Consider the following 26,973-nt stretch of genomic DNA (forward strand, 5'->3'; position numbering starts at 1 on the left):
GCTGAAGTTGCATGCCCAACCGACTGAGCCGCCCAGGCGCCCCCCCAGAAGGCTGTCCTTTCAGTTAGATTGTCTTCAGTTGTAACGGCAGGTCAGCACCCTCCGGTTCAGCTTGTTAGTATCTTCTACTCTGAGGGACCACCAGATTTCCAGAAATCACTTTTTCTTTAAACTTTGTAATGTTCCTTACTTGTTAGGGTTTAGTAGAGCCTGCTCTTGGTTTATTTACAGTAATAGAATGGGTGGGAGGGGGATACTTAGAGCGTAATTTCCCCCAAATAATTCAAACTTGATCCTGCAGGGAATCAGCGGACAGACTTTTAAATTGTAGCTTTGTTGAGTTCACGTTAACCGTGACTGTCCCCCAGCACACTGCGGCTGGGGACGTGCATTAGGCTGGGTCGGTCAGCTGTGTGCCCCTAGAGAGTTAGCAGGGAGCCTGGATTAAAGCGTTTGGATAGATCGTCCACTTGTGAACATGTGATCTGATTCACGTAAACGAGTTCTTTTCGAGGCTGCTGGGAAGTCAGGCCCGTCCGAGCCATTGGATTAGTTGAACGTGTGATTGGTTCTCGACAGGCACTTGTGCTGTGTCTGGTGCTCTCACCGACCGACCACACCGTGTTGTGGGTTCTGTGGGATTTCTGGCCCCTGGATGTGAGCGACTTCCTTTTGGGCAAGTCCAGAGGACAGTCCTCTAGCTGGTCAGCACGTAGCCAAGTGCTGGCAGCCGCAGCCTCTCACGCCGGACTTGTGGTGGGAGTGCAGAGGGCCGTTGGTCTTTTGTAACCTACGGGAATTCACACTCACTTCCCTTTCTCGGGCTCGGGTCTTGCGCTAGTCAGGAAGGGCCGCCTGCTGCCGGGGACGCAGGAAGTACGGTGCCTTCATGTAGTTTCTTGAGAGCTTTTCTCAGGAAGCGCTATGACTGTTGCTCGCTTCTCATTAGCTCACTTTTTGACGTTTCAGTGTGCACGACTGGGGGGAGGGTGGGTTTTTCTTAAAAAGTAGTTTCTGAAAATATTGCAGTCCACCGAGCTTGGTTTCTCTTAAAAACTTCATTTTTTCGTCATTTTGTACAGATTTGGGTGGGATCCAAGCCACGGAGCTTGTACCACGAATCTTATCCTACAGTTCCAGAAGAGCCCACGGACCTTCGGAGCATGGCTGAGCCCACGGTGGGGGCCACTTAGTTAGTACCCCGAGGGCGGTACGGGACAGGGGGTAGGGCTCCTGTGCTGTCCGTGGAGGATTTGTGGTTAGTGTCTGAGGACGGTCCTGTAGCATCGCTGTTTTCTTTGTTCAGAGCCCAGGATGCCCCCTTTTGAGAAGACCCCGGAGAGGGCGGCCCGCTTGTCTGGTTCCCGCTGGGGCGGGTGACCTTCCGCAGCCCCTGGGAAGCACACCCCTGTCCTCCGAGGCGGAGAGGCTGTGGAGGGGACGTGGGAAGTGTAGACCGGGGTGTAATCCTCTGGTGTTTGCCTGCCTCTGTTGGCCTCTCGCCGCTGCCACGGGGGAGCGGGGTTGGACCTCCGGGCACCCTGCCGCGCATCCAGACGGGGGGAAGATGCAAGGCGTGCCAGTGGTTTTCCATGGAGCACCTGAAGCTCCAGGATGTTTGGTGAAATGAGCTCCTGTCTCCCCACGAGAAGGAGAAGCACCTCCTCTTTCCCCTGAGGCCCCCGGGGTCAGGAGCGGCGTCTGGTTGTGTCTCCGTGGCTCTTCTGCCGTTTCCGAGCGGCCGACTGTCACGAACTCCAGTCCCCCCGCCTCCCGCTGCCTCAGCGGACGCTGGGCCGCTCTGTCCCACCTGGGATCACCCCTTGGGCCAGTGGGCTTCCGCTGTTTTCACTTAGTGGCGGCCGCCGGTCTGGGGGCTCAGGGAAAAGAGCCTCCTCGGTCAAGGCGGTTCAGATGTGGGTTCCTCTTAGAGATGGTGGGAAGAGACTTCGCTCCCCACGCCCCCCCCCCCCCCCCCACGGTTCCCCTCCCTTCATACTTACTGTGCCCTCCTGGAGTCACCCTGAAGCCTTCCCCTCGCCCCCCTCACCCAGGGGGAGGAAGGGCCCCAGGTCAGGGGTCCTGAGCCCTAACACCCAGCTGGCTCCCCAGTGCGGGACTCTGCAGATTCTCTGCCCGAAGCCTTAAGCCTCAGGGCTGAACCTTTGCGGGCCTGCCATCCCGCGGTGGCCGGAGCCTGCCCTTCGGAGGGCGTGCTGCTTTGTTCCACTTTTAGACTCATGGGCTGGGGGGGGGGGGGGGGGTGTCAGTGTGCTAGGTTTGTTGTTGCCTCTGGCACCTGCTTGCCCTAGCCCTGTTCTCCAAACTTCCGTGGTATTCCGAGTAAAGGGGCTTGCCTTGGGAGGCCGGGTCGTCAGCAGAAGCTGTGATCAGGTCCCCAACCCCCTCTCCCCACTTCCTCTCTTCGTAACTAGAAACCGGGGCTAGGTGGTACCAGAGAGATGATTCAGGGGCGTCCAGGTCTCGGTGTGGAAATTGTGTGTGTGTGTGACTGACATGGCTGTGCTTTTTTGGTAAAGTAACCACAGCTCCTCAGATCTCTCGGGGCTTCGGTTCCTGACCTGGGACGTGTGGTTTCTTAGTAAACCTCCCTGGGGTGTGGGGACTTGCCCGCACAGGTGGTCGCCCCTGGAGACTGGGGTTACTGTGCAGTGGGGTTGCTGCTGGCACTGGAAGGAACCTTTTCTGGGAAGATTCCCAGGAGTTAGGCTGTAGAAAGCGGGAACCAGCCCCCCCACGGGCTTCTGGCCGAGGTGAGGGAACAGCGTGGGCCCCCAAGTGGCCTCTGGCTTGGCTGTGCCTGCCCTGGCCGGGGCCCTTCGTTTCGAGTTAGATCGTCACCTGGCCACACGTGGTCTCCCCATGCCCATGTCGGCGCTGTGGGGCCCTTTGTAGAAGGCTTTGCTCCTTTCCAAAGTGCCTTCCACTTTGGGTGTGCGAAATTGCCACTTGAGGGCGGGGTCTCCCTCCCCCCCCCCCCCCCCCCCCCCCGCCGGGCCCCTGCCACCTCTCAGCTCCTTCTCCTCTCTAGCAAAAATAAACCTGTCAGTACACAGATTAAACAGGAAGCCAACATAAAAAAGCCCTCAACAGATCTTGGACGGAGGCCCTGGTGGAACATTCCCGGGGAAAGCTGCCTGGCAGGGACGAGACCTGCCCAAGGCAGCCCCGGGCCCTGAGCCTGGCCCGCCCGAGCCTGCCCTGGGCCTCTCCCGGGCAGGACGGGGCCGACGCTGGACCCCTTGGCGTGTGTGTCATGGGGACTGGCCGCAGAGACCAGTTTTCCCGCTCACGGTGGCTTTTGCCAGTTCCCACTCCTTAGGTTTGCTCGCCCCTCCTCTCTCCTGGGGCAGCCCTCAGGGAGCCCGTCTGAAGGCAGGTGTTGTAAGGCCTCCGGGGGCTCAGGCGCCGAGAGCTCCCCTTTTCGGTCACTCGAAGCCCATGTGCTGTATGTTTTGACCTTTAATTAATGGCAGCGCCTGTGTCTTGTGTCGTTCTTGGAGGATCTCAGGCGTGTCAGCTTGTGAGGCCGCTGGGCTCGTGGGAGCCTGGGGCCGGGCAGCTCTTCCCCTGCACCCCTCACGGGCCAGGGGGTGCTCACGTGATGACTGGGATGGAGGCCCCAGGCCCGCGCTGGCCCCCTCCTGGGTTGCCATGTGCTGAGGACGTGTTTCCGCATCTCCCTTTTGGGAAGCTGATTGCAGTCTCTGGGCCCAGATGGGGGGTGTGGCCCGGGGTGTTGGCTGGTGCCCTTGTCCCTTCTTTGGTCTGAGAGATGACAGGTGCCATGAGACTGGGGGTACGTCGGTCTGGTGCTGCTGCTGTGGGGTTTTCCGCCTCGGATGGACCATGTTTACTGAATGACTGGTAGACTTTAGGCCCCCTTCGGGCCTTCGGATGGATTGTCCCGCAGGCTTTCCCATCATCTCATGGTCTTCCATTGGACTGGAGCGTCTTTCCCTCTCCTGGAAGCTGTCTTTGAGCACTGCAGGAACAAGGCTTACGGTTTGGGAAATCGAGGCAGCAGCTGCTAGTCTACGTGTCTCGGCCTTTTGCTTGCCAGCTGCTGCTCATCACCTGAGAACCTTAGCGAGCCAGTGGCCCTGAGTGCCATCACCACCCCCCCCCCCCCCTGCATCGCAGACAGCGGGAAAGGCTAGCTGCTCTCCTCCCTCTGCCTCTGCACGGTGGGGCCCCAGGCCAGTCCCCGACTTCCCAGGATCCAGGGAACCGCTACCTTCCACCCGCTGACTAAAGCGTTCTTGGCAATGAGTCGGCCGGGACAGACCGACGGGCTTTCTGGGAAGCACAGCTGTGGGCCATCTGGCGCCTGTGTAGGGACGTTCGCAGGCCCTGGGAAGATTCAGCGCTCTATCATGAGGCAAGTGAATGAAATCATCTTCCTGGAATCTGTGGCTCTTCAGGCCTTGGGGTGTTGCAGCGTCCCTTCCCCAGAGCCCCTCGCAAAGCTGCGGTAGAAGGTCACGCACGGCACAGGGATTTCCTGCTGCTGCTGGCTGGGATTCAGAGTCGGCCCGGGCTCGCGTGGGGCTCCGGGTGTATTGCCCCTCCCTCCCTGTCCCCATGGAGGTGCCAGCCGGGGCGGGCGGCAGACCTGCGGATCCGCGGGTGCGAGGGCAGGACCTCGGTTGCCACTGTCTCTGCCTCAGCGGAGTAGAGCCTGTCTGGGGCGCAGCTTTATGTGGCGTGAGCCCCGGGGACGGTGTGTCCCAGGGCCGAGGGGGGGCGATTGTCGCCACGGCCGAGATGGCCCCCCTCCTCCAGGCTCTTCCTGCTCCAGCTCTTCTCCCCACAGCTGAGTATTCAAGAGAAGACTTTGTTTTTCTAGGTCCTTCCCTAAATAAAAGCCTTGTTTGTCTCTGAGTCACACAGCTGGCGGCCTGGGTTGCGGTGATCACCCTCATCCCGGGCCTGCCTTCGTTCCAGGTGGCCTTCAGTGGCTTTGTGCAGGCGGGTTTGTCGGGGCGCCTCCGTGTTGAGCGCGTGCGGTGGCTTCCGTGAGTTTACTCGTGGCCGCACTCGATTTGGAGTTGTGTGGACCCAGCTGCCAGTTTGGGGTTTCTCTCTAGGCCTTGGCACTTCTCAAGTTGCTCAGCTCGGACGGGCTGAAGGAAAAGCCCTCGGGCTTACCTGAACTAGGCTAGAAAATCTGAAATCGGTTAAAACACAAAAACTCTCCACTTCCACCTGTCCCCCGGTAGCTGGGACAGACTTCGAAGGGAGTGTTTGAGAAGTATGACCCTTTGCATGTCTCTTTAACCAGGTCACCATGGCTGCTGTTGGCTCCTTTGCTGTCCCCAGCGGTCCCCCAGGTCACCTCCCCTCCTTGCTGCCTGTGTCCAGAGGGTGTGCACAGGTTCCAGTGGATCCGGAACCTGGTCCCAGAGTTTGGGGTCTGCAGCTCGCACGTCAGGGTGCTTTCCTCCCCGGCGGAATTTTTTGAGCTCATGAAGGTAAGTTGTGTCCGCAGGAGAGAAGGAGGGACGTCTGAGCTAGAGGCTTGGGGACTTGGGGGCGGGAGGGTGTCCTGAGCAGAAGTGTCTTCTGTTCTGGAGGTTTCTTTCTTTTCTTTTTTTTTTTAAGTTTTTTTATTTTGGGTGGGGGAGGGGAGCAGAGAGAGAGAGACTCCCAAGCACGCTCCACACTGTTAACACAGAGCCTGACGCAGTGCCCTGACTCACAAACCACAGGATCATGACCTGAGCCGAAATCAAGGGCCGGACGCTTCACTCCCTGGGCCCCCCAGGCGCCCCGCGCTGTGGCAGTTTCTGATGGCTACTCTGCTTGTTGCTGTGGGTTCTTCTCCCTGTTAGGTTTTCAGCCTCACAGACGGTTGAGTTGCACTGTCCTCGGACGCTCCTGTGTGGCTCGCATCTCAGGTAGAGCAGCCCAGAGCGTGTGGGCACGTGAGGGGCGGGTCCCAGATTTCGAGTCTTACGGACGGACTGACTGCTTTGGTTCCATCAGAAGGGAGGCTCGTGAGGGGGTGTGGGCGTCCTTGCCGACGGGGTCTGAGACGAAAGGAACCTTACTCTAGTTATGGCACGAAGGCCCCTGCAAACGTCTTCAGGACACAGAACGTCCTGGAGACGAAGACCCGGCCGAGCCACGGATGACACTCGATGTGTAGGAAGTGGCTGGAATTCTCTCGTTCGGTGAGGAGGTGTTTAGAGACCACTGGGAGATTTGGACATCCGGTTTTAGGCCTTAGGAGTCCTGTTCTTTCCTGTGACTTTGTCTACAGTTTGTGCCTTTTCTGTACTGGGGGAGGGGCTAACCTTTTGGGGGGGGGGCGGGCAGGCTCGGCTTGAGCCTTCAGTGCCCAGGTCTTCCGGTCTCATCCAGGTCCTCCAGGTTCAGCTGCGAATCGGAATAATTCATTTGAAGCTGATCAATTTTTATTAACATGAACTCTCTGGGTTCAAGTTGGCAATGATGTTAGAGTTAAGGTCTGAACAGGTCAGACAGGCAGAAAGGGGGGAGGTCGTAGGAAATGTATGTAGAGATTAACTTTTCTACGGAACGGTCTGTAGTTGACTTGAATACTCGCCCCTTCTCCTTTGGCCCTGCTGTGCTGCGGAGCGCCGCTTAGCTTAATTTCTGACTGGCTCGTTCCAGAATGCATTCTGCGTGCGTGCGTGTTTCCCTGTCTGTGTACAGGCTCTCCCCACCTCTCCCCTGCACTGCTCCTCTGTCCCGTGCGTCCTTTTTGGCTAGAACTGATGTCAGGCCGTTTGCCTTTTGCTCCTACTTGGTTCTGGGTTTGGCTTGAAGAAACCGGTTCTGCAGAGGCAGGTTTTCGTGTTCTAGTCTACTCTGGGTGAATGACTGGCTGCGTCTCCGTGTGGCGATCCCCAGGCGGTGCACCTGCCCGGACAGGAAGGGCCCCGGGGCTTGGCCCGGCAGGCCGGGAGGAGGCCCTTCTGTCCTGCCTTCTGGGTGGAGTCGAGGGCAGTTCTCCCCGCACGGGTGGTGCAGAGTGGGATGTATCTCTTCCTAGGGCCCACAGAGTGGCCCTGTTCCCTGATTGGGAAGTGCAGCCTGCCGTCTGCCTGGCCCCGAGCCCTCGTTACAGCCGAGGCTGCTCCTACGGGCCTGGCGGCGGCACCCACAGGCGGTCTGCTGCCTGAGCCGGGGTGCCTGTACCCGAGTTGTTGGTCTGCGTCCCCGCGGTCCCCGCGGGAGCACTTCATAAATAACAAAACAGAGACAGAGGGGTGGTGAGCTGGGAAAATTCTCCGTGCTTTCCTTGTCTGCAGGCCTCTTGCCGGTGTGTTTGCCTGCTCCTGGAGTCAGGGTGGCCCTCCTGTGCGGGCTGGGGGGCTCGCGTCCCTCTTTGGTGGGGAAGCAGACACGTGCCCTGCCTCCTGCTTCTCTCTTCCCGCCTGCCGCCTCCCCAGAGGCCTGGCCCTCCTGTCTCCTTCGAGAGCCTGATGGAGCCTGACTGTTGGAATGCCACCGACCTTTCTGCCCTCGCCACCCCCCTCTGGGGCAGGGTGCTTCGAACTCCAGAGGGGGTCATTGTTCCCCGGGCTAGAGCAGGTCTGGGGAAAGGACTGAGGTCACAGTCATCTTTGAATGCCCGGCTGGTCTGTCTTCGTCCCTAGGGAGCTGTCCGCATCGCAGAGGAAATTCGTACGTGCTCGTTATAAAAGTCAACCATGCAGGTGCAGAGGGGGCATGCAGGTTGGCGCCCATGCTGCCCTCCTGCTCTGCCCGCAGGGACCACTCTCGGCAGTCGTGAAGCCCCTGTGTCAGCAGGGTGTGTGTGGGGGGGCAGTAGGTGGGGGAGCAACTTGCTTTCATCTCAGCGGTATGTTGCAGGCGCCCTGTCGGGTCACGGCACAGACCTCCCTCGTTCTTTCGATGGCTGCGTCATGGCTCATACAGTTAGGCCGTGCCTTACTTTTGGGGGGAGTATTTTAAATTAGGGTCGTGGGGCCTTACTTGGTAGCTCACCGTAAGGCGTAAGCGAGTTCAGCCTGGAGGCTTGTACGTTTTCTCAGTGGGCTGTTGGGAACAATCGGCAACTGTTTTTCCTCTTTCAGGGCCAGATAAAAGTGGCGAAGAGACGGGTCGTGATGGCGTCTCTCTACCTGGGGACGGGTCCTCTGGAACAGGAACTGGTAAGGTTTGAGGTGGGGTGGTCCCCACGGCAGCAGATTCGCTCTGACTCCCCCCCCCCCCACCCTCACCGGCCACACGGCCCTGGGAAGTCGGGGCCAAGCCTCCCCGCCAGCTGCCGGTTGTCTGGTGTGTTAGGAGGGCCAGTGACGGGTGCGGGGAGGGCTCCTCCTTGCTCACGTGTCCTCCTCACCCTGCACGGGGCTTCCTGGGCTGCTCGTGTCTGCCAGTCCAGGGCTCAGCAGGCCACATCTGGCCCGCCGCCTGTTTTTGTGTGGCCTGTGGGTTAAGAATGGTTTTTGTGTTTTCGAACGATTGGGGGAGAAATGAAAAGGAGGAGGCTATCTGTGACACAGGAAAAATGTGTGAAATTCAGATTCCCGTGTCCATAAACAAAGCTTTGTTGGAACACGGCCATGCTCGCTCACAGACGTGTTGTCTGTGGCTGCTCTCTTGCCGGGACTGCAGAGCTGGGTGGTTGTGACAGGGACCATCCGGCCCACCAGACCCAGAGTATTTACTCCCTGGCCCTTTACAGAAAAGATTTTCTGACCCCGTCCTAGACAAATGAGTGGAGTGCAGGTGGGGCTGGGGTCAGGCGCCTGGGCTGTGGTCGGCCTCGTTCCACCCGGACCTGCCGTCGCCCACGGTGAGGTGGGCCAGATGGGAAGGAGCGGAACCCGCTGGTTTACGCGGCGCGGGGGGTGGTGCGCGGGCACGGCGTGTAGGCTGACTTCACGTGAGCGCACTTGAGGGGGTTCTGTTATCCTCATTTCAGGACGCCTTGCACCCTGACGCGGTGAGATGGGCCTGGCGCCCACAGCGTTTTCTTGTTCATCGCTGTCCAGAGACGCACAGCTAGGGGCTGGGGAAGAATGCCGGGGATGGGGGGCAGAGGACGAGGGACGCCGGGTCAGAAGCGCTCTGTCCTCTCCCGCTCTGAGAGGGAGGCCTCCCTCTGCCTTCAGGACATGCTTTTAGCAGCAGGCTTGGGAAGCCTGTTTGTTCTTCTGGGAGAAGACTGTCACGTCCAGCTCATGGAGAGGGGCCAGCGGGCAGGTTGTGTGTTGGATTCATCGGCTCAGCAAATATTTACCAAGTGCTCTCCGCGTGTAGGCACTGTTTGCCGTGTGTCGGTGGGGATTGTCCGTCGAAATGTGCGAGCACTGGTGTCTTTCTTAGCCTTTCCAAGAGTGGCAAGGTCCAGACTGCTCGGGCAACGCGTCTCTGACCCACAGACCCTCTCTTCCTTAAGGCCCGGCTGGAGAAGGGTGCCAGGTGGCGTCGCCTGGTTACTGTTACTGGTCTCTGTGGTACGGACTCTTGAGCACTCGGGGCACGTGTGTGTGTGTGTGTGTGTGTGTGTGTGTGTGTGTGTGTGTGTGTTCCGAGAGGACTGGGCGCAGCGGGGAGGGGGCGCGCGTTACCTGGAAAGTAGATCCTTTTTTTTAATACATAATCATCTTTTTGGATCTTACACTTTTGTTCTTTTGGGTTCTCTCCTTGGTAGGTAGATTGCCTGGAAAGCACTCTAGAAAAGTCACTCCAAGCAAAGTTTCCTTCAGACCTCAAGGTGTCCATTCTCTTGGACTTTACACGGGGCTCAAGAGGTAGGGTCTGACACGTTCCCTGCCCCGAGTTTGCCTCTTTTGGAGCCTGTTTCACGAGTTATGCTCTCGTCTCCCCCGTCCCGGGCAGAGGCAAGGCTGTTTGAAGACAGCCCGGAGTATCAGCATTCCTTCCCGTAGCAAGTGACTGGAAGCCCAAGGAAAAACAACTTAGGCAAAAAAGAGACTGTTTTTGACTCCCATGACTGACCTGCTCTGGGCAGGTTGATTTGGGGGGTTGGGTGTTCACCAGGACCCATCTGCTGGCCCTCCTTCCTTTGGGCTGGCTTTATTCTCAGGCTCCACGCGGTGGCCCTTGGCGGCCCCAGGCCCATCTGGCCGTGACATCTTGTCCTTGTCTCGAGCTGACCGGCCCCGCCTGGGCCCGGGCGCCCTCCCGTGGAGCTGGGGTGAGGGTTCAGGGTGGGTGGAGCCCTCTTTACGCCGAGTAGATATGCCGAGAGTGGAGCGGGTGGTACCCCTGGGAGGGACTTGGGTACAGTTCCCGGGGCGGGGGTGGGGTGGGGTGAATGGGTGCTGGGTGCCCAAATGGCAGGGGTTTCCTGCACCGACTGCTCCAGTCTTGCTCTGAGACGTGGTGGTGTCCAGAGCTGAATTCGGTCTGAGCCCCTCGGGCTCACGATGGCACCAGGGGTTCTGGCCGATTGTGACGGGCGGTAGGTGGTTCCCCCCCGCAGGCGGGGTGTTTTTCCTGGTGTGAATCGCCCATCCTCGTCCTTCCCCTTGCCCACGTGTTTAGGTAGGAAGAACTCACGTACGATGCTGCTCCCGCTGCTGCAGAGATTTCCAGAGCAGGTTCGCGTCTCCCTGTTCCACACGCCTAACCTCCGTGGGCTTCTCCGGCTCCTGATGCCCGAGCGCTTCAATGAGACTATCGGCCTGCAGCACATTAAGGTGTACCTCTTTGACAACAACGTCATCTTGAGTGGGTTAGTTTGCTGCCTTCCGTCCGGGACCTCCCCTTGATATCGTCCAGGGCAGAGGTTTGCAGAGCACAGAGAAGGGAAGACCCGTCTTCGTAAGCCTCCGAGAACGTGGTCGTACGTTTCCGGTCTAGTCGTCACACCGTGTCGGTGTCTTCCGCGGCGGCGCGTCTGCTGTGGCAGCGGGAGGCCCGCCAAGGGCCGTCAGGAGGGAGCCGCGGCTTGCAGAGCGCTTGGTGGCTGCCAGGCCCCGCCCTGCGCCCTGTGTGTGCTGTCGCTGTGACCCCCACGGAGACCCGCATCGTGCTCTCCTTGCTGTATCCACGGGAGACTAGACCAGTGACACGGGAAGAACAAGCCGGAATGGCGGGTCCACGTCTTCTGATTCTAAAGCCCGGGCGTTGGTGACGAGCCCCGCGGGGCAGTCGGCCTCATAAGTGGCGTTCTCCTCTCAGCTGATTGTCAACTCTGAGGGGCGGGGCTCTGCGGCTCCCTCCTCTGTGTCACCTCACGCTCAGGGGAGCTGCCGGTTACTCGGTCTCTGCCGTGGGGTCCTCGTCCGTGTTTGTCACTGCCCCGTCCCTGCTGGTTCCCCGGGACCCGCCGCGGTCCTGCCCGAGTCCTCAGCTGCTTCTTTCCTCCCTGCAGCGCGAACCTGAGCGACTCCTACTTCACCAACCGCCAGGACCGCTACGTGTTCTTGCAGGACTGCCCCGAGATCGCGGACTTCTTCACGGAGCTGGTGGATGCGGTGGGGGACGTGTCCCTGCAGTTGCAGGGGGATGACACGGTGCAGGTGGTGGAAGGGATGGTGCATCCTTACAAAGGTAGGGTCCTGGGCTCCGCTGCCCTCCTGAGCTGGTGGGCGGGGCCGCCGGCTGTGGCGAGCACGCCTCTGGCGGCCTGGCTGCGGGCTGGCGACCCTTGGGTGGCAGAGCCTCGTTCTGCTTGTGTCTCTGCCGCCAGAGGTGACTCACAGGCCATCGGTGCTGCTCTGTGGGTCCAGGGAAGGCGGGAGGGCGGGCTTCAGCCGGTGCCTGGGGGAGGGGACCAGGGGTCTGGCCTGCGCTTACAGGAAGCAGCCCTCCCCAGGGCCAGTTCCCCAGCGGGGAGCGAGAGGCTCTGTGGCCTCCTGCCTGGAAAGTGAAATGGGAGAGCCCTCAGCTCTGCTCCCTGGAGACAGGCGAACCCTGGCAGCTAGCGTTCTGGGGGCATTTGCATTCCTGTGATTCCTGTGGCTTCCTGGTGGCCTTTGGGAAGGCCTGCTGCTGAATTTGCAACAGTGTCAGCAGCGTGGGGAGGGGTAAGCGCTGACCGTATAAGGACAAGAGCCCCTGTCCAGGGCGCTAGTCTGTGAGCCGGGTGCCTGCCCTGCCTGCTGCCGGCCTGGACGCTCAGTTATTACTATGGTATTTTCCATTTTCATCAATAAAAAAAAAAATTGTGGAAATTTGTTTTCTCTCTTGTCATATGAATACCTACGTGTTATTCTCAGTTTTGCCCTTTGGCTCACAGAGCCTGAAATACTCAGCTATCTGGCCCATACAGGAAACATCGGCTGACCCCTGGTCTGACTTTACAGGCCAGGCATGAATATGCAGAGAAGAGGGCCCCGCGTTCTGGGAAGGATGAGTCAACACGCAAAGGGGGCAGGTGGGGGCGGCCGGGCCTGCACAGATGTGCTCTGGGGACCACAGCGGCTCGGAGGGATGCAGGGGACACTCACGACACTCAGAAGGACAGCCTGAGACCTCCTGTGGTGGGTGGCACCTCCTCCCGTGTGGGTGCTGCTGTCACCGTGACACGGTTTGCACAGAGCACCCCTTCTTGTCCCGGAGCCCGCCCCCAAAGGCGCTCAGGCGTGGGAGCAGATAAGGACCGGGACGGCCGTCCTGGTCCGTTCCTCTCGGACGCTTGGCTCAGTGTTGCCTGGGGCCTGCTGTCGCCTCATCTCCCCAGAGGGCCGGCTTTGCACAGCACTGACACTCAGTGTCCTGTTCTCTTCCCTCCTGCCCTTCATTCTCTCCCTGCTCCTCCTGGGCTTGTGGTCTCACCCCGACTGCTCAGGTCGGATGCTGACTCGTTAGTGCTCACCTTCCGATAGCGTTTATGGTCCTCTCTCGTCTGTCCGGTGTGTCCAGACGGCCGCTCGCCACCGGTGTCTCGTGTAGACACGCGGGGCCCCGGGCCTGTCTGTCCCCACGCTGTCCCTCGAGGGCCCCGCTCCCACTGTGTGGAGCTCGCTCGGCCCGCGGTTGTGCCCACGCTCTGTGGTTCGCGCACCCGCACGCGCCTTTGTTAAACGCTCTCGCTCAGGTGCAGCCTGCATGCCGAGCGCCAGCCCCCGGCGTGCGGGTCGGGAGCGTGTGCGTCACAGGCCCTTCCCAGGCACCGCGTCCCAAGGTCCCGCTCCCCTCGTCTCTGTCCCCCTCAAGTAGTCTGGTCTGTTTTTGAACTTCGAGTACGTGGAACTGACAGAGGCCTTTTACGTCCCCTGGCGCAGGCTCTGTGTGGGCTCTCCTCGGACGTTTCTGTCCACGGGGGAGCCTCGCTTGCGGCCTGCTGCCTGCGCTCCGCGGGAGCGTGTCTCTAGACGGTCGGTTGGGGCGTCTGCGCTTGCCTGTCTCGTGCCGCGTCCCCGTGCCAGGAAGGAGTCCAGAGCCTCCGCTTTCCTCCCTCCCTGTGTCCCTGCAGGTGACCGGGCCGCATACTGCAGGGCGGCCAACAAGAGGGTTATGGATGTGATCAACTCAGCCAAGGCCCGCCAGCAAGTGCTGCACGCCCAGACCTTCCACGGCGACTCCCTCTTGACCCAGGAGGACGCGGCAGCTGCTGGTGACCGGAGGCCGGCCCCCGACACCTGGATTTACCCGCTGATCCAGATGAAGCCCTTTGAGATCCAGATTGACGAGATCGTCACCGAGACCCTGCTGACGGAGGCCGAGCGAGGCGCCAAGGTCTACCTCACCACTGGCTACTTCAACCTGACCCAGGCCTACATGGACCTGGTCTTGGGCACGCGGGCCGAGTACCAGATCCTGCTGGCCTCCCCGGAGGTGAACGGCTTCTTCGGGGCCAAGGGGGTGGCGGGTGCCATCCCGGCCGCCTACGTGCACATCGAGCGGCAGTTCTACGGCGAGGTGTGCAGCCTGGGGCAGCAGGAGCGGGTGCGGCTGCAGGAGTACTGGCGGAGGGGCTGGACGTTCCACGCCAAAGGTACGCGGCGGCGGCGGGGCTCGCCCGTTCGCCAGCGCTCGGCCCTCCTCCTGTCCTGTGCTCCCGGCCGCCGGGCGCCCGTGCCGCCGCCTCGTGTCTGAGCGGGTTTCGGTTGCGCCGGTTTCTCCCTTTTTGCGCCCGGAAGTTAAGCCTCCCGTGGCTGGGGCGGCTCTTTTAGAAAGCGTGCGCGTAACTTCTCACATGGGTGAAGAGGTGCGTGATGTCGCCTTCTCTTGGTCATCGGAGTTTTCCCGCGTTGGCCGTGCCCTCCTCGGCGACGGAGGGTTCGTGAGGCGTTACTTATTTGGCATTGAACAGCCCGGTTTTCGGTCTTTGCCTCGCCACTGCGGTTCGTTTTCCTCTGTGTGAATCTTCCTCTTTTTTTCATAGCTGTGAAGATCGAGGCCCCGTCCTTTCCGTTTTTAGCCGCACGGCGCTGCCCCCACGTGGGCCGTGGTCTGAACCGTATGTGGGTTATGGTCCCCCGCAGGCATGGGTGTGCATTGCCGGGGCAGCCCACACGTGCCGAAATCCCAGGAATGCGGTCTGAGACGGGGATAAACGGGTTTAAAACCGTGTGCTCCGCAGAGGGATTGTCCCCGCTGCTGCTTGATGCCTCGAGGGCACCTGCCTCACGTGTAGTCACTCCTTCCCATGCTCCACGGGTCACAGTCCTGTGTTTGGAGGAAGAGCGACTGGCACAGAGAGCCCCCGGCCACGAGTGACGGACGTGGCTTTTCTGGCTTCTCTTTGGTGGTCCGGAGGCCCCTTGTGCTCTCGTGCTGGCCCTGGAGTCTTGCTCAAGGGCTGGTCGAGGAGGGAGCAGACGGCGGTACCTTGACCTCTGGTCCCGGACTGGGAGTCAGTCCGGGCTGCAGACAGCCACGGCCGCTTGTCCGTGTTGTTTAGATTTGAGGTCCCTTGGGGATCATTGGGTGGGACTCTTTCTGTTACATCGGTGCTCTTCACCCGTGGGTACTTGATAAATACCGACGCCCACGTTGCCCTAGACCTGCATCCAGCTCTCTCGGGGACGAATCCAATATGGCATTCACAAAAAAAAAAAACCAAAAAACACCTCTCCAGTTTCTGATGCCTCAAGAATCACTGTCACAGCTCAGAAGGGTGAAGCTTCTGGCCTCGAGGGTGGTTCCCGCTTCCTGCTCGGAGGCCCTGGGTGTGGAAGTGAACTGTCCCCGAGTGCTGGCGCTGGTGGGCTGAGCCGCACAGGTGGGGCTAAGCCAGCGAGGGTGTGGGAAGTATCTCAGGGTTGGTTTCGTTACTTCTGAGAATAACAGCGGTGCCTCGGTGTGGGGTATCGAAGGCGGACAGCTGGACGGCGGGAGAAGCTTTGTTTTTCCAAGAGGACGCGAGTACCTGGGGAGCTGTGTGGGGTCCGCCTAGACGGTGCCCGCTCCCGGTCTGTCCCGTGGTGAGATCAGCGAGGAGGTCCCTTGGCATTCAGGGCTCCCAGCTCAGCCTGGCCTGACAGTTGTGACTGGGCTGGGGGTTATTTCCCTGAAGCCGCGCTGATAAACGTGCAGCGACTCCCCGGTTACCGTTGAAACAGAAACACCCAACCGGCTTTTCCAGTGCGTCTCGCCTTTTCCCGGACTGGCAAGTTCCTGCCCACCCCCCCCTCGGGTGGGGCCCTGCACTCCTGGGAGCACTGGGTTAGTGGGGAAGGTGGGGATCCCAGGGCACGTGTGTGAGAAACAGAATGGGGGATGGGCCCGTGAGGAGGAGCCAGAGGTCAGAGATCCCTCCGTGTTGGAGAGCCCAAGATCCTCTCCCGTGACTGTGATCGGTACTGGCCTGGGGTCCTAAGTCAGCCCCCTTTTCTGGCTCATCCCTGGATGCTCACTCTCCCCGAAGCGGCCTCCGAGAGGAGCAGGCAGCCCAGGTGCGGGTGGGGGAGAGGGCTGGGTTTGCTGTCTGCTCTCGGCCAGGCCTGTGCCCGGGGACAAGTGGAGCGTCTGTTCGTTCCTGTCGATGGCTGAGTAGCCGGTACCCTGATGGCCTAATCCAGGCCCCCGCAGGATGGGCCTGGCTGATCTCGACTCCTCATGCTCCCAGAAGCCCTTGGTGAGGAGAGGGAGCTGGACCCCACGTTCGCCGCGTGCATATCCTTGTGGGTCCAACAGCGCCATGCCCCCTAGGAGTCGGGCAGGGAGGGGCTCTGTGTTGAACCTACCTGTGGCCTCGTGAGTGTGACGATGCAGGAACAGTCTGCGTGGTCCCTGCCCGCAGGAAGCTAACAGGTGGGGGTGGGAGGGGGAGGTGGCATCCTCCTCGTGGAAGTGACCGCACCGGTCAGCAGGTGCCAGCGAATGGCAGGGAGTTCCAAGGGCTGGGGGGCGTCCTTCAGTCTTCTCCTGCCTATCAAGTGTGAGGATGTCAAGCGGTGGTTCAGAGGCGTCTTTGGAGAGACGGAGCAAGGTAGCTGTGGAAACAGCACTTGTTCTGGTTGGTGGGCTCCTGAGTAGAGGCGTGTTTCACTGGCATGCTTGGCTGATCCCGTAGCAGACTGGAGCATAGATCGCTTAAAAAAATTTTTATTGTGTTTTATCTATTTATCTACTTTATTTTTTTATTTTGGAGAGAGGGAGAGAGTGTGCAGGGGAGGGGCAGAGGGAGAGAGAGCCAGAATCCCCAGCAGGTTCCATGCTCACTGAGGAGCCTGACCCAGGGCTGGGTCTCACGACCCCGGGATCACGACCTGAGCTGAAATCAAGAGTCGGCCACTCAACCGACTGAGCCCCCGGGTGCCCTTCTTCCCCATTTTCACATTGCCTCAAAGTACCAGAGAAACCTTCCACTGTTTAAAGGCACGTACCCCAGAGAGTTTTGCCACGTGGTTTGTCTAGCGTTCTTCGGGGTTTTGCAAAGGCCACCCATTCGGAATGCTGAGGAGGCACCAGACTTGGAGTCTGGAAGCCTGGGTGAGGTTCCGCGAGCAGGATACACCACGAGTGCTGCTGGCGGGTCACCTGAAGAGGCGCTGGGCGTCCAGCCACGTTTCTTTTTTCCGTACCTGCTCTGGTTTACTGCGTGGGCATTAGTGCCCCGTGTGGCCCTTCACGGCCTAAGTAATTATTTTTTCCCTTTTGAATGACAATTTATACTCTTATTTCATGCATTTACTTCCAGGAGACTTAATTTTTTTAGAGCGGTTTGGGTTCAGAGCAAAATTGGGAGGAAGGCACAGAGATTGCCCTTACCCTGCCCCCCTCCCCCTACGCACAGCCTCCTCCCTCCCGTCAGCATCCGGCACCAGAAAGGCGCAATCATTCTCACCCATCAGCTGACGTCGACATGTGGTATCACCCAGAGTCCACGCTGTATATTGAGGCTCATCTTGTGCATTCATGAGTTCCCACGGAGGAGGACATGTGCCCATTGTCACTGTATTATACAGAGGGTTTCACTGCCCTAAACACCCTCCGTGCTTCCTGTCCGTCCCTCCCATTTCCCCCCAAATCCTGGCAGCCGCTGGTCCTTTCCCTGTTTCCATGTTTTCACCTTCTCCAGAATGTCATACAGTTGGAATCACACAGCCCGTGGCTTTTTCAGACTGGCTTCTTTCACTTAGTGAGGTGCGTTTAAGGTTCGTAAACCCGACATCTTTTCGTGGCTTCACAGCTCTTGGCATTTAGTGCTAAGTAACATTCCGTTGTCTGGATGGACCACAGTTTATTTCTCCACCCACCTACTGAAGGACACCTCGGCTGCTACAGAGATTCCCCTTTGAAACCTGATCCTGGTGGAGAGTGGGGTACAGGGGCCAGGTGCAGAGTGGCCTTCTCGGCGGTCGTCAGCACCGTATCGGCCACGTGCCGTGCCAACAAGCTAACCTCTTGAGGTCTTGGAGAGGCAGCAGCCCCAGGGGTGCCTGAGTGAGGGTGCCGTGTGTGTGTGTGTGTGTGTGTGTGTGTGTGTGTGTGTGGCCTGCTTCTCACCTCTCCCGCTTCCAGCAGGGGAGTGGCCTGATCTGCTGTCCCATTGTGGGGCTTCTGGCTGGAGCAAGAGGCACGCGGCTTCGCCGCAGCCCCGTCGGGCAGGGGCCACGTCCACGCTGGAGGACATTTCAGGGGCAGGATCAGAAAATGAGTTTTGAGGTCTTGGCTTCGATTTCATCTGGGTGTGGTATCCTAGCACTGAGAGCATGGTGTGTGGCTAGGGCGGGGCAGGGCCGTGGGATTAAGAGATTTCTGGCTCCTGCTGACAGAGGAATCTGTTAATGATTGTGAGAATTGTCACTATTTTTACTGCTTTCCCGACAGGCTGCCGGTTGGCCTAGTGCCCAAAGGTGAGCTTGCAGTGCAGGCCGGGCAGCCGCACCCTGTGTGCCCAGGGCACGTGTGTCTCACCTGGGCGCCGGCAGGTGCACACCAGGGCAGACAGCCTCTTTGTGGCCCGGAGTGTAACAGGCGGGTGCTTACTCCTCTGAGCGCAAGGCTGTGATGTCTCCTGGTCCCTGTTATTTTTATACGGGTCTGAGAGCCTCTGAAATTTATTGCCAAATACTGTGGCAGAGATGAAGGAGGGGTGCATGAGTGAAAATTTTTTGGGGCGCCTGGGTGGCTCAGTCGGTTGAGCGTCCGAGTTCGGCTCAGGTCATGATCTCACAGTTCGTGGGTTCGAGCCCCACATCGGGCTCTGTGCTGACCGCTTGCTCAGAGCCTGGAGCCTGCTTCGGGTTCTGTGTCTCCTCCTCTCTCTGCCCCTGCCCCGCTCACGCTTTGTCTCACTCTGTTTCTCAAAAATAAATAAGTGTAAAAAAAAGATGAAAAAAGAATGTTTCCTTGGAGTGAAACTCAGAAGCGTTCCTGAGCTCTCGCTTTAGAACTCAGAGCTTTTTGTATTTCATCATCATGTGTCAGAAGATGCACTTTTAGCCTCGTTTGTGTAAACAAATATTTATTGAGTGTCTGCTGTGTGCCAGGCAGCATTTGAGGTTGGGAATAAGTCACTGGGGACAAGACAAAGCCCCTGTCCTCTCAGGATGTCTGGTTTAATAGGAAACAAATAATGGGCCAATGACTCTATTCAGATACAATGTCCAGTGGTGGAGAGGGTTATGGAGAAGACCAGAGCAAGGGGAGGGAACAGATCTGTTAAATGGGGGTGTCGGGAAGGCCTCTGTGTGGACGGGACACTGAACGCAGTCCCCGGCCCAAGGGTCCGGGCGGAGGGAGCAGGAATGTGAAGCCCCGAGACCTCGAGAGGCGTGACGAGTGAGGGGGGCGGCCTTGGGGAGCAGTGAGGCTGGCAGGTGGCCGGGGCCCATCAGGAAGGCCCAGAGGCCCGGTGAGTGAGCACCTTGGGAGCCATCAAGTCACCAGGTTTACTCTGTGGCACGATGCTGGGACCGACCGCGTGCTGAAGGGACTGGAGGTGCAGGCAGAGCAGCAGAGGTGGCCCCAGGGGCGGTGGGGGGAGCAGGGGTTCTCCTTCTAGAGCCTGGAGCCAGCAGTAGCCTTGGGTCTCAGTCCAGTCATCTGCATCCCCCCCCCCCCCCCGCCCCAGGATGCTCTCTCAGGGCCTGAGGACCGTCCCCAGCCAGTCCCCTCTGTGCTGTCAGTGTGGTCCCTTCGGCTGCAGAGTGTGGTAGGTCATAGAGTGATTGGTGTTTAGCACAAAGGTCAGGCCCCGGCCTTGATAACAGGCTCATGGCCCTGCTGGGAAGTGCCCTGAGACCCCGCCCCTCCCCTCCCCCGCTCAGGCCCAGAGCAGGGATGCACCCGCTGTAGCTCCTGCCCGAATGAAAGTTTCCCACTGTCCTGGGGGCCTGGCCCAGGGGTGAGACAACCGCCTTGTGGAGCTTTGCACCCAGAGGGGCTGGCTGTTCCTGGGGCTGCGTCCTGAGCCCCTGGGGCACGGGTACAGCGGGGCCTCACCATCTGTGGTCTTTACGTCCTCCGGGTGGAGAAAGATCGTGGTCCACGTGGGCCTACAGAGGAAGGTGGTGGGGCGGTCACAGGCTGCGTGCTCCCCTTCATCAGAGAACAAGAGAGCTTTCGGGGTTGGCGATTAGGAAAAACGGGTCTATGGAAGCTCTTCAGGGGCCGGTAGTGAAAGCAGGCTGGGAAGTGGTGGCGGGCACAAGGAGCCGTCGGAGGGGGCCGGGGATGGGCCGCCCACCTCCCGTGGCTGGCCCCTAGGTTGCCTCAGGAGGAAGCCGTCTACGTTTAGGCAGATTTCAGGAATAAAAAGTACACACAGGACCGGGTCCTGTCGGCCTTCCCCGCCGGGCCCCGCAGTCCAGGAGCCTTGGACGGACACACTCAGGATGGTGTGATTCACATCAGCCTTAGCTGGGGTCGGACCTCCCTGCCGCTCACTGGCCCTGTCCCATCAGAGTGGGCTTGGGAGAGCCAGCTGGATGGGCGGCACTCAGCAGCCCCGGTGCCTTTCAGTCTTTCTGAGCCCATCGCAAGAGTTGGAACAGCCATGGCAGGCGGCCTTTCCTCTGTCCCTGGCCCTGTCCCCCCAGCTCCAGGCTGCGTGGAGAGGAGGGGCAGGAGAGGCGGAGCCTGGTGTAGGCAGAGAGCCAGAACTGCAGTGGCCGAGGCGCAGCCATTCCAGTGGACCTCGCTGGGCATCTGGCCCGCCCCGTGGTCTCTTGACACGAGATAAGGGGAACCGAGTGGTTGCCTGTGCGGCAGTGGCCCCATGGGACGGTGCAGTTGCCTGAGCGATACAGGCAGGCGAGCAGCTCTGATGTGGCCCCTGTGTGGGGGGGGGGCGGGGGGGAGGGTCGAGCACATTACAGGAACAGGCAGCAGAGCACCGTCATCTCTTACCCAAGATATTCTTGGAAATGCTCTTGCTCTGAGTGAGAATTAGGAAATGGCCTTCTATTTTAGGCTCCTTGGCGTGTAGTACGTCGTTGATTCGCTCACGATGGTCATGCGCGCCCGAGGGCCCTTTGACAGGGCCGTGTTGGCAGAGGAGGGACCAGCGGCGGTGGGAGGGTGTGAGGAGGCTGGCCCTGAGCAGGGGAACCCTGCGGGGGAGCCGCGGCCAACTTGGGCACCGGATGTTGGGCTGGGTTTTCTGGGCTGAGTGTCCTGGGTGTAACATGCAGGAAAAGACGGGGGCCAGACCCAGGTCTGGGGTCGCGTAGGAGGAAGGAAGTCTAGGGCAGTAGATGTCCCGGGGAGGTCAGGTTTGGGACAGTCTTTTCAGAAGTAGTTGTGATGGGCACTGGGCCGTCCGGGCAGGCCTTGGGACTCGGGATGGGAGGACACAGTGGAAGACCTGCCTGTTGTCTGACGAGGCAGGACCCTGTACCCCCCATCGCCTCATCCTGTGCCCGGCCTTTTCTCTGGCTGTGCCGTCGGCTGGCTCATCTCCTGGCAAGATAGGGGGAACAGTGTTCTCTGGGGTGGGACGGAAGCTTACGGCGCCTCTTGGGTTCTCTCCTCCGCTGGCCTCTCGTGGGCTTTGCCTGTCTGGTTGGATGTCCCCGGGTCCCCAGCAGCCACTCACTTCTGGTGTCCCTTTGGGCGTGGTGTGTCGGCAGCCTGAGTCGGAGAATCGCGCGTCCCTAGGTGGGAAGGGGTGCAGAACGGAGTAACCTGTGCTTACCAAGAGCCTCTGTCACACCCGTGGGACCCGCGCCTGCGGGCTTGGGTGGGCGAACCCGCCGTTCCCTCGTCCACCTTCTTAGCACAGGGGGGGTGTCTTTCCCGAGAAGCAGGTACGGACTGGACTCTGGTGCACTTACTTCGTCCCCTCAGTGCTCGTGGCGGGACCGCGGAGCCTCTGGCCAGGGTGGGTTCCGCGTCTCAGTGGCCAAGATGTGGCTGAGGCGGTTCGGAGGGGGGCCTAGGGGCCCTGAGGTCTCCGGGAGGGGCTGCCGCACGGGGGCCGTGAGAGCGGAACCTGAGCAGCGGCCTCCGGGGTTCCCTGGAGAGCCCACTTCTCGCCGTGCTTGGGCAAGAGAGGAGGAGGCGGCCTCCTGGGAACGCCGGGGGTCCGTGCCCTCCTGACAGTGCCCGGGTGGAGAGCACGTCCTGCCCGACCGCTCCTTCCCGGCAGGGCTGCTTTCCCCTTAGGTTGAACGAAGCGAAGCATGGAGAGGCTCTCAGCAGATGCTCATTTCCTGTCTGCACGTTTCCTTTTCCCTGCAGGCCTCTGGCTGTACCTGGCAGGGAGCAGCCTGCCCTGCCTCACGTTGATTGGCTCTCCTAATTTTGGGTACAGGTCAGTTCACCGGGACCTGGAGGCCCAGATCGCCATAGTGACGGAGAGCCGGGCCCTGCAGCAGCAGCTTCACCAGGTTGGTTGGGACGAGTGGGATTTCCTGGGGTGAGGGGTGGGTAGCTGGGTGCTCGGCCCTGCTCACCTCACCGGGTCCCCCGAGAGCCGTCTCCGCCATCGCCTCCCGCGTGAGAAAGAAGCGAGTCCTCCCAGTCTGCTGGTGGCCGTCCCGAGAGAAACCTGCTGCGGGGCCGCCCTGAGATGTGGCCGCTCCCCAGAGGGGCCCCTACCCCACAGCCCCGGGGGGATCCTTTCAGTGCGGGAGGAGAGCATTGTTTTCTCACTGGGACGTGGACGCCGATTAGGAATCCGTTGTGGTCCCCAGCCTCTTGTAAGAACGCACGTCCGTGTGAAGGGCCACCAGGGGGAGGAGCCAGCCTCACTCGGGGCCTCTGGTGAACAGCCTCAGCAGGAAGGCTTGCCACGCAGGCAGGAAGGGTACTCCGGGAGCCAGTGTCTCTGCCAGGGGACGCAGAGAAGAGGCAGACCTCGTAAGGAGCCCTGAGTGCCAGTGCAGAGGGGCTTCGTGGCAAACTGAGTCATTGCCAGGGCTTGGACAGTCCTGCTCCTAGGTTCATATGTGCACCGATCACCTGGGTTCCATCTCACTCCCCGGTGGTTTCCTTTGGTAGTGCTCTGGCTTGGGATTGAAGGCGCAGGAGGTGATGGGGAGGGTCTGGAAGTGTGCCAGCCAGCAGCCGGGTTCCCTCGTGGTGTGTTTGCAGAGTCTGGAGGTGGACGATGTGTGGGACCCAGCAGAAACCTTTGGCTGCCTCAGCTCCCTCCCCCTGGCAGGGGGATGGCGATTGGCCGAACAGGCCCCCTTTTCCTCGGGGACTTTCGGCGTCTTGGAACCATTGTGCTATTTTCCTCGTGCTCGCAGCTGGGACAGGGCTTCTGTTCCTCTGTCCGCGACGAGAGGCCAGCGTTGTCCTGAGCATGGGGGGTGGGGCGTGCTCTGGTGGTTCGGCACGGGGTATGCTGGCCATCGGGAACAGGTGGCCCATCGAGGATCCTCCTGCTTCCCTTGGAAGACCCACTTGGAAGTGGGGAGAGCAGCCCTTTGTCCTGAGCTGGGGTTGGAGACCCTGGGCCCCGTGCTGCCGGCCGGCTCGGGCCCGAAGCAGCAGTGGGGAGAACCTGGTTTCCTCACCGGGGCAGGTCGCAGGGTGGTTCCCAAAGAGTCAGCAGCTGTCTTGGCCCTCCTTCTGTGGTGTAATATTTCATTTTACATTCAGAGGAAAACAGAAAGTTCCTGAGCATTCCGTGGTGCTCTCGTGGGACTCTGTGCCTGCCTGTGGCAGTGCTGCTGGACTTCGGAGAGTGCCAGCGCTGTGCCTGTGCGGGAGACCAGGGCGGTGCTGTGGGCTCGTGAATTTGTGACCTTTACAGCAAAGCCTTTCCATGGAAGGTGCCAGCTTCCCTCCTGAGTCATAGGAATACAGATAACGCTGCTGTAGGCCAGACCTCAGAAGCTTCGGCTATTGACTTTGTTAAGCTTTTATTCTCCAGTGTTTGGGAATTAGTGTTGCGAAACGGTTGGAGCCTTTGTTGCTGGACAAGGAAACGGTAACTGCCTTGTTCCCTGGGACCTGCCTTCTGCCATCTGGGAATCCTGTCAGCGGCCAGTGGGGCCTTGGTGCCGGGAAGGCCTTCGCGACCAGGGGCGAGAGGAAGTGGCGGTGGCTGTGTTCTGGGTGGCCGGTGCGGAATCCGATCTGCTCAGCAGGTTTCTTGCTACCGTGAGGCTTCCAGAAAATGAGGAAGCCTCAGAGCTGAAGCTCCAGTCGGGGCCACTGGTGTGAGAGGGGCAGGGCTGTGCCCCGGCGGGGTCTGCCGGACTTGCGTGAACTTCCGCCCTAGGTCAGCACAGAGTTGTGGGTGTGAACTTGGCCTCGGGCCGGGACGAGTTCTCCACAATCTGGGTTGATTTGTGGGGGCGCGTCCCCCAGGCCTGTGCCCAGGGTCCTCGTACTGGCCGCTCCCCCCCCCCCCCCCCCCCCCACTGCCCAAGGAAGGGGATTGAACCCACATCCTGGATCTTGAGAAAAGCCGGCGGGTTGCGGTCAGCAGCTCTTTCCCTAAATGACATATTTGGGATATTTTCCTTTTCTTCCCAAACCTGAATCCCAGGGGCTTTGGGTTGTGGGAGGGTTGTTGCAGCTCTTAGCTCTTCCCTTCCTCAGGGGTACATTGATTTCTGTGGCTTTGGAGTGCGGAGACTCATTTCTAGGCAGTTCCACCTGTATGCCTGCATGCTGGGACTTCGCCCTCCCCCCACCCTGCCAGGTGGCCCGTATAGTGCCTGATCCTGGGGCTGCCCAGCCATACAGTGGCCCCACAGCCCAGAAAGTCCCTAAAACCCCGGCTGCCCATGTCCCTGCCCTCCTTGGGATACTGGGAAGGGTCCCATTTGTAGCACGCTGGGCCCTGGGAATAGAGAGGTATTTTTATCAGAATCCGAAGTCCCTCCCTTGACTTAGTACACACGATAAAAACTGAAAGCTTCCTGGTTTTGTTCAGAGAACACGGTTTACCACTTGTGACCCAAGAAAGACTCCCTTGAACAGCATTGTGACCTTGATCAGCTGACTTCCTTCTCCAGCCCCGTTGTGGGGTCTATGAGGAAACTTAAGTGTTTCTGGTAATCTATTTGAACTCTCGGCTGAGTATCCATCTGAACACATAAAGCTGGGTCTGTGGAGACATCTGCACACCGGCCCTCCGAGCAGCAGGCGGCTCTGGCAGGCACGTCCAGCTGGAGACTGGGGCCCTCGCTGCTGCCGTTAGGAGGCCTGAGGGTGAGAGCTGTCCTAGAAGAGCCCACCCGGCATAGTCGTGCCGCCCGTGCCCTGCTCCGTGTGGCGAAGGCCGTGAGCCTGAAAACCATGCAGGAGAAATGCAGTTGGGGCCCCGGGTCTGCCCAGCCCTCCACGTGGACACTTCCCAGAGCTTCCTCGTGTTCTGGAGGGTGAGGTGTCCTCTGCCCTGCTCTCGCCGGGGCGTCGCTGCCCCCAGGAAGGGAGCGTGAGCTCCCTGGCACCATGGGCTGCGCCCTCCCCGAGCTCCCTTTGGTGCCCCCTGCTGCTACAGTGGGTGGGGCCTTCGAGGCCGTTTGGTCCAGTCCTTATGATGTTGCGGGATAGTCGGTCCTTATGATGAAGTTGGTGTCTTCTAGACGGAGTGATGCTAGGTCCAGAGAGGGATCGCTGTCTCAGCCCTGAGTGGTGGAAGCAGTCAGGGTCACTTTCCCGCTGCTTCTTCAAATACCTTATTAATGGGAACACAGGACTTGGAGGGTGTATTGTTTTTTTTAAAAAAAAAAAAAAGCTTCCTCTCAAAGATTCTAAGCACAGCTTAAGAGAAGGTTTCTTTGTTTTTTATTTTGTTTTTAAGTATAAAGTAAACATTCATCGTGGACATGAAGAAAACTTAGAAGACACCTCCTCCTCCATTCATGGAAGTCATTCTGAGGATTCCCTCTCATTTTTTGTGCCTGTGAGAGGCATAGCTTGTTTCTTGTTAACGACATTAGGATTATATTCTGTGTCGTTCTTCTAGAACACGATTATATCGTGGTGAATGCTGGTTTGTCTTGGGGGTTTATTATATTTGACTAGTTGGTGTTGGACATTTAGGTGGTTTCCAGTTTTTCCCCTATTCATAAATGTTGCTGTGACAGATAATCAGCATACAAAAATCTTGAGTGCATAGTTATTTTCTTGGGATAAATTCTTTTTAAAAAAAAAAAAAACGTTTATTTTGAGAGAGAGACAGAGCGAGTGTGCGAGGCACAGAGAGAGAGGGAGGGAGAGAATCCCAAGCAGGCTCCACACCGTCCTCGCAGAGCCCGATGTAGGGCGCAGTCTCACGAACTGTGAGATCGTGACCTGAGCTGAAATCAAGAGTGGGACACTTCATTGATCAAGCCACTCAGGGGCCCCTTTCTTGGGATAAATTCTTACAAGCAGAGCTTCCTAAGGCTTTCATACCTGTTGCTCTCTAGAAAGCAGGCGTGACCCGTTTCCATCAGCAGTGCACGAGATCGCCTGTTTCCTTGACCTCTTGTCGGCACAGGGTCACGATATCACAAAGCCACTTTTTGCTGACTTGAGAAAAGGAAAACCGTCCCGTTTAAAACTCTTGTCTTTGAGGGGCGCCTGGGTGGCTCAGCGTCCGACTTGGGCTCAGGTCACGATCTCGCGGTTGATGAGTTCGAGCCCCGCGTCGGGCTCTGTGCTGACCGCTCGGAGCCTGGAGCCTGTTTCGGATCCTGTGTCTCCCCCGCCCTCCCCCCCGGCTCAACGCTCTGTTTCTCTCTGTCTCAAACATAAATATAAACGTTAAAAAAAATTAAAAAGTCCTAAAAAGTTAAAATTAAAAATCGTGCCTGTGAGTTGCTCTACCTCGTTTAGTGGGGTCACTTGTAAGTATTTTTCCTACCGGCTGTACTTCCCTCCGTGTCGCCTGTTCCATACACCCGTGCGTTCCGAAAGCATCGAAGCCGGGGCTCTCGAGCTTGTTTGCCAGGGAAGGGGTGGCCCACGGGCCAGCGTCCCCCTCCCGCCCCTGGGGGGCTCCACATGTCGCGTCCTCCGGCCCGCGCCGCGGGAGGCCCTGATGGTTTGTTCCTCTTCCTCAGGAGCAGGAGCAGCTCTACCTGTGCTCAGGCGTGGTATCGTCTGCCACCTTCGAGCAGCCCAGTCGGCAGGTGAAGCTGTGGGTAAAGATGGTGACCCCGCTGATCAAGAACTTCTTCTGAGGACGGACAG

At 59.4% G+C, this 26,973-nt stretch overlaps 1 protein-coding gene across 4 annotated transcripts in view; it reads left to right on the top strand.

Moving 5' to 3' along the window:
- PGS1 (phosphatidylglycerophosphate synthase 1) overlaps nt 1–26,973 on the top strand; it is a 30,650-nt gene extending 3,677 nt beyond the window's left edge. Inside the window, exons 2-9 of one of the 4 annotated variants that reach the window (XM_043585704.1) lie at nt 5,306–5,495; nt 8,091–8,168; nt 9,677–9,776; nt 10,534–10,723; nt 11,366–11,544; nt 13,412–13,933; nt 22,072–22,220; nt 26,844–26,973. In XM_043585704.1, the coding sequence (XP_043441639.1) occupies nt 5,306–5,495; nt 8,091–8,168; nt 9,677–9,776; nt 10,534–10,723; nt 11,366–11,544; nt 13,412–13,933; nt 22,072–22,220; nt 26,844–26,963 (1,528 nt within the window). In that variant the 3' untranslated portion in view covers nt 26,964–26,973. Of the gene's footprint in view, nt 1–5,305; nt 5,496–8,090; nt 8,169–8,223; nt 9,480–9,676; nt 9,777–10,533; nt 10,724–11,365; nt 11,545–13,411; nt 13,934–22,071; nt 22,221–26,843 lie in introns of those variants that run through there. The other 3 variants (XM_043585706.1, XM_043585703.1, XM_043585705.1) reach the window with 3 other exon arrangements.

The sequence above is a fragment of the Prionailurus bengalensis genome, chromosome E1, assembly GCF_016509475.1.
Source record: "Prionailurus bengalensis isolate Pbe53 chromosome E1, Fcat_Pben_1.1_paternal_pri, whole genome shotgun sequence".
In the NCBI taxonomy this organism is placed as follows: Eukaryota; Metazoa; Chordata; class Mammalia; order Carnivora; family Felidae; genus Prionailurus; species Prionailurus bengalensis.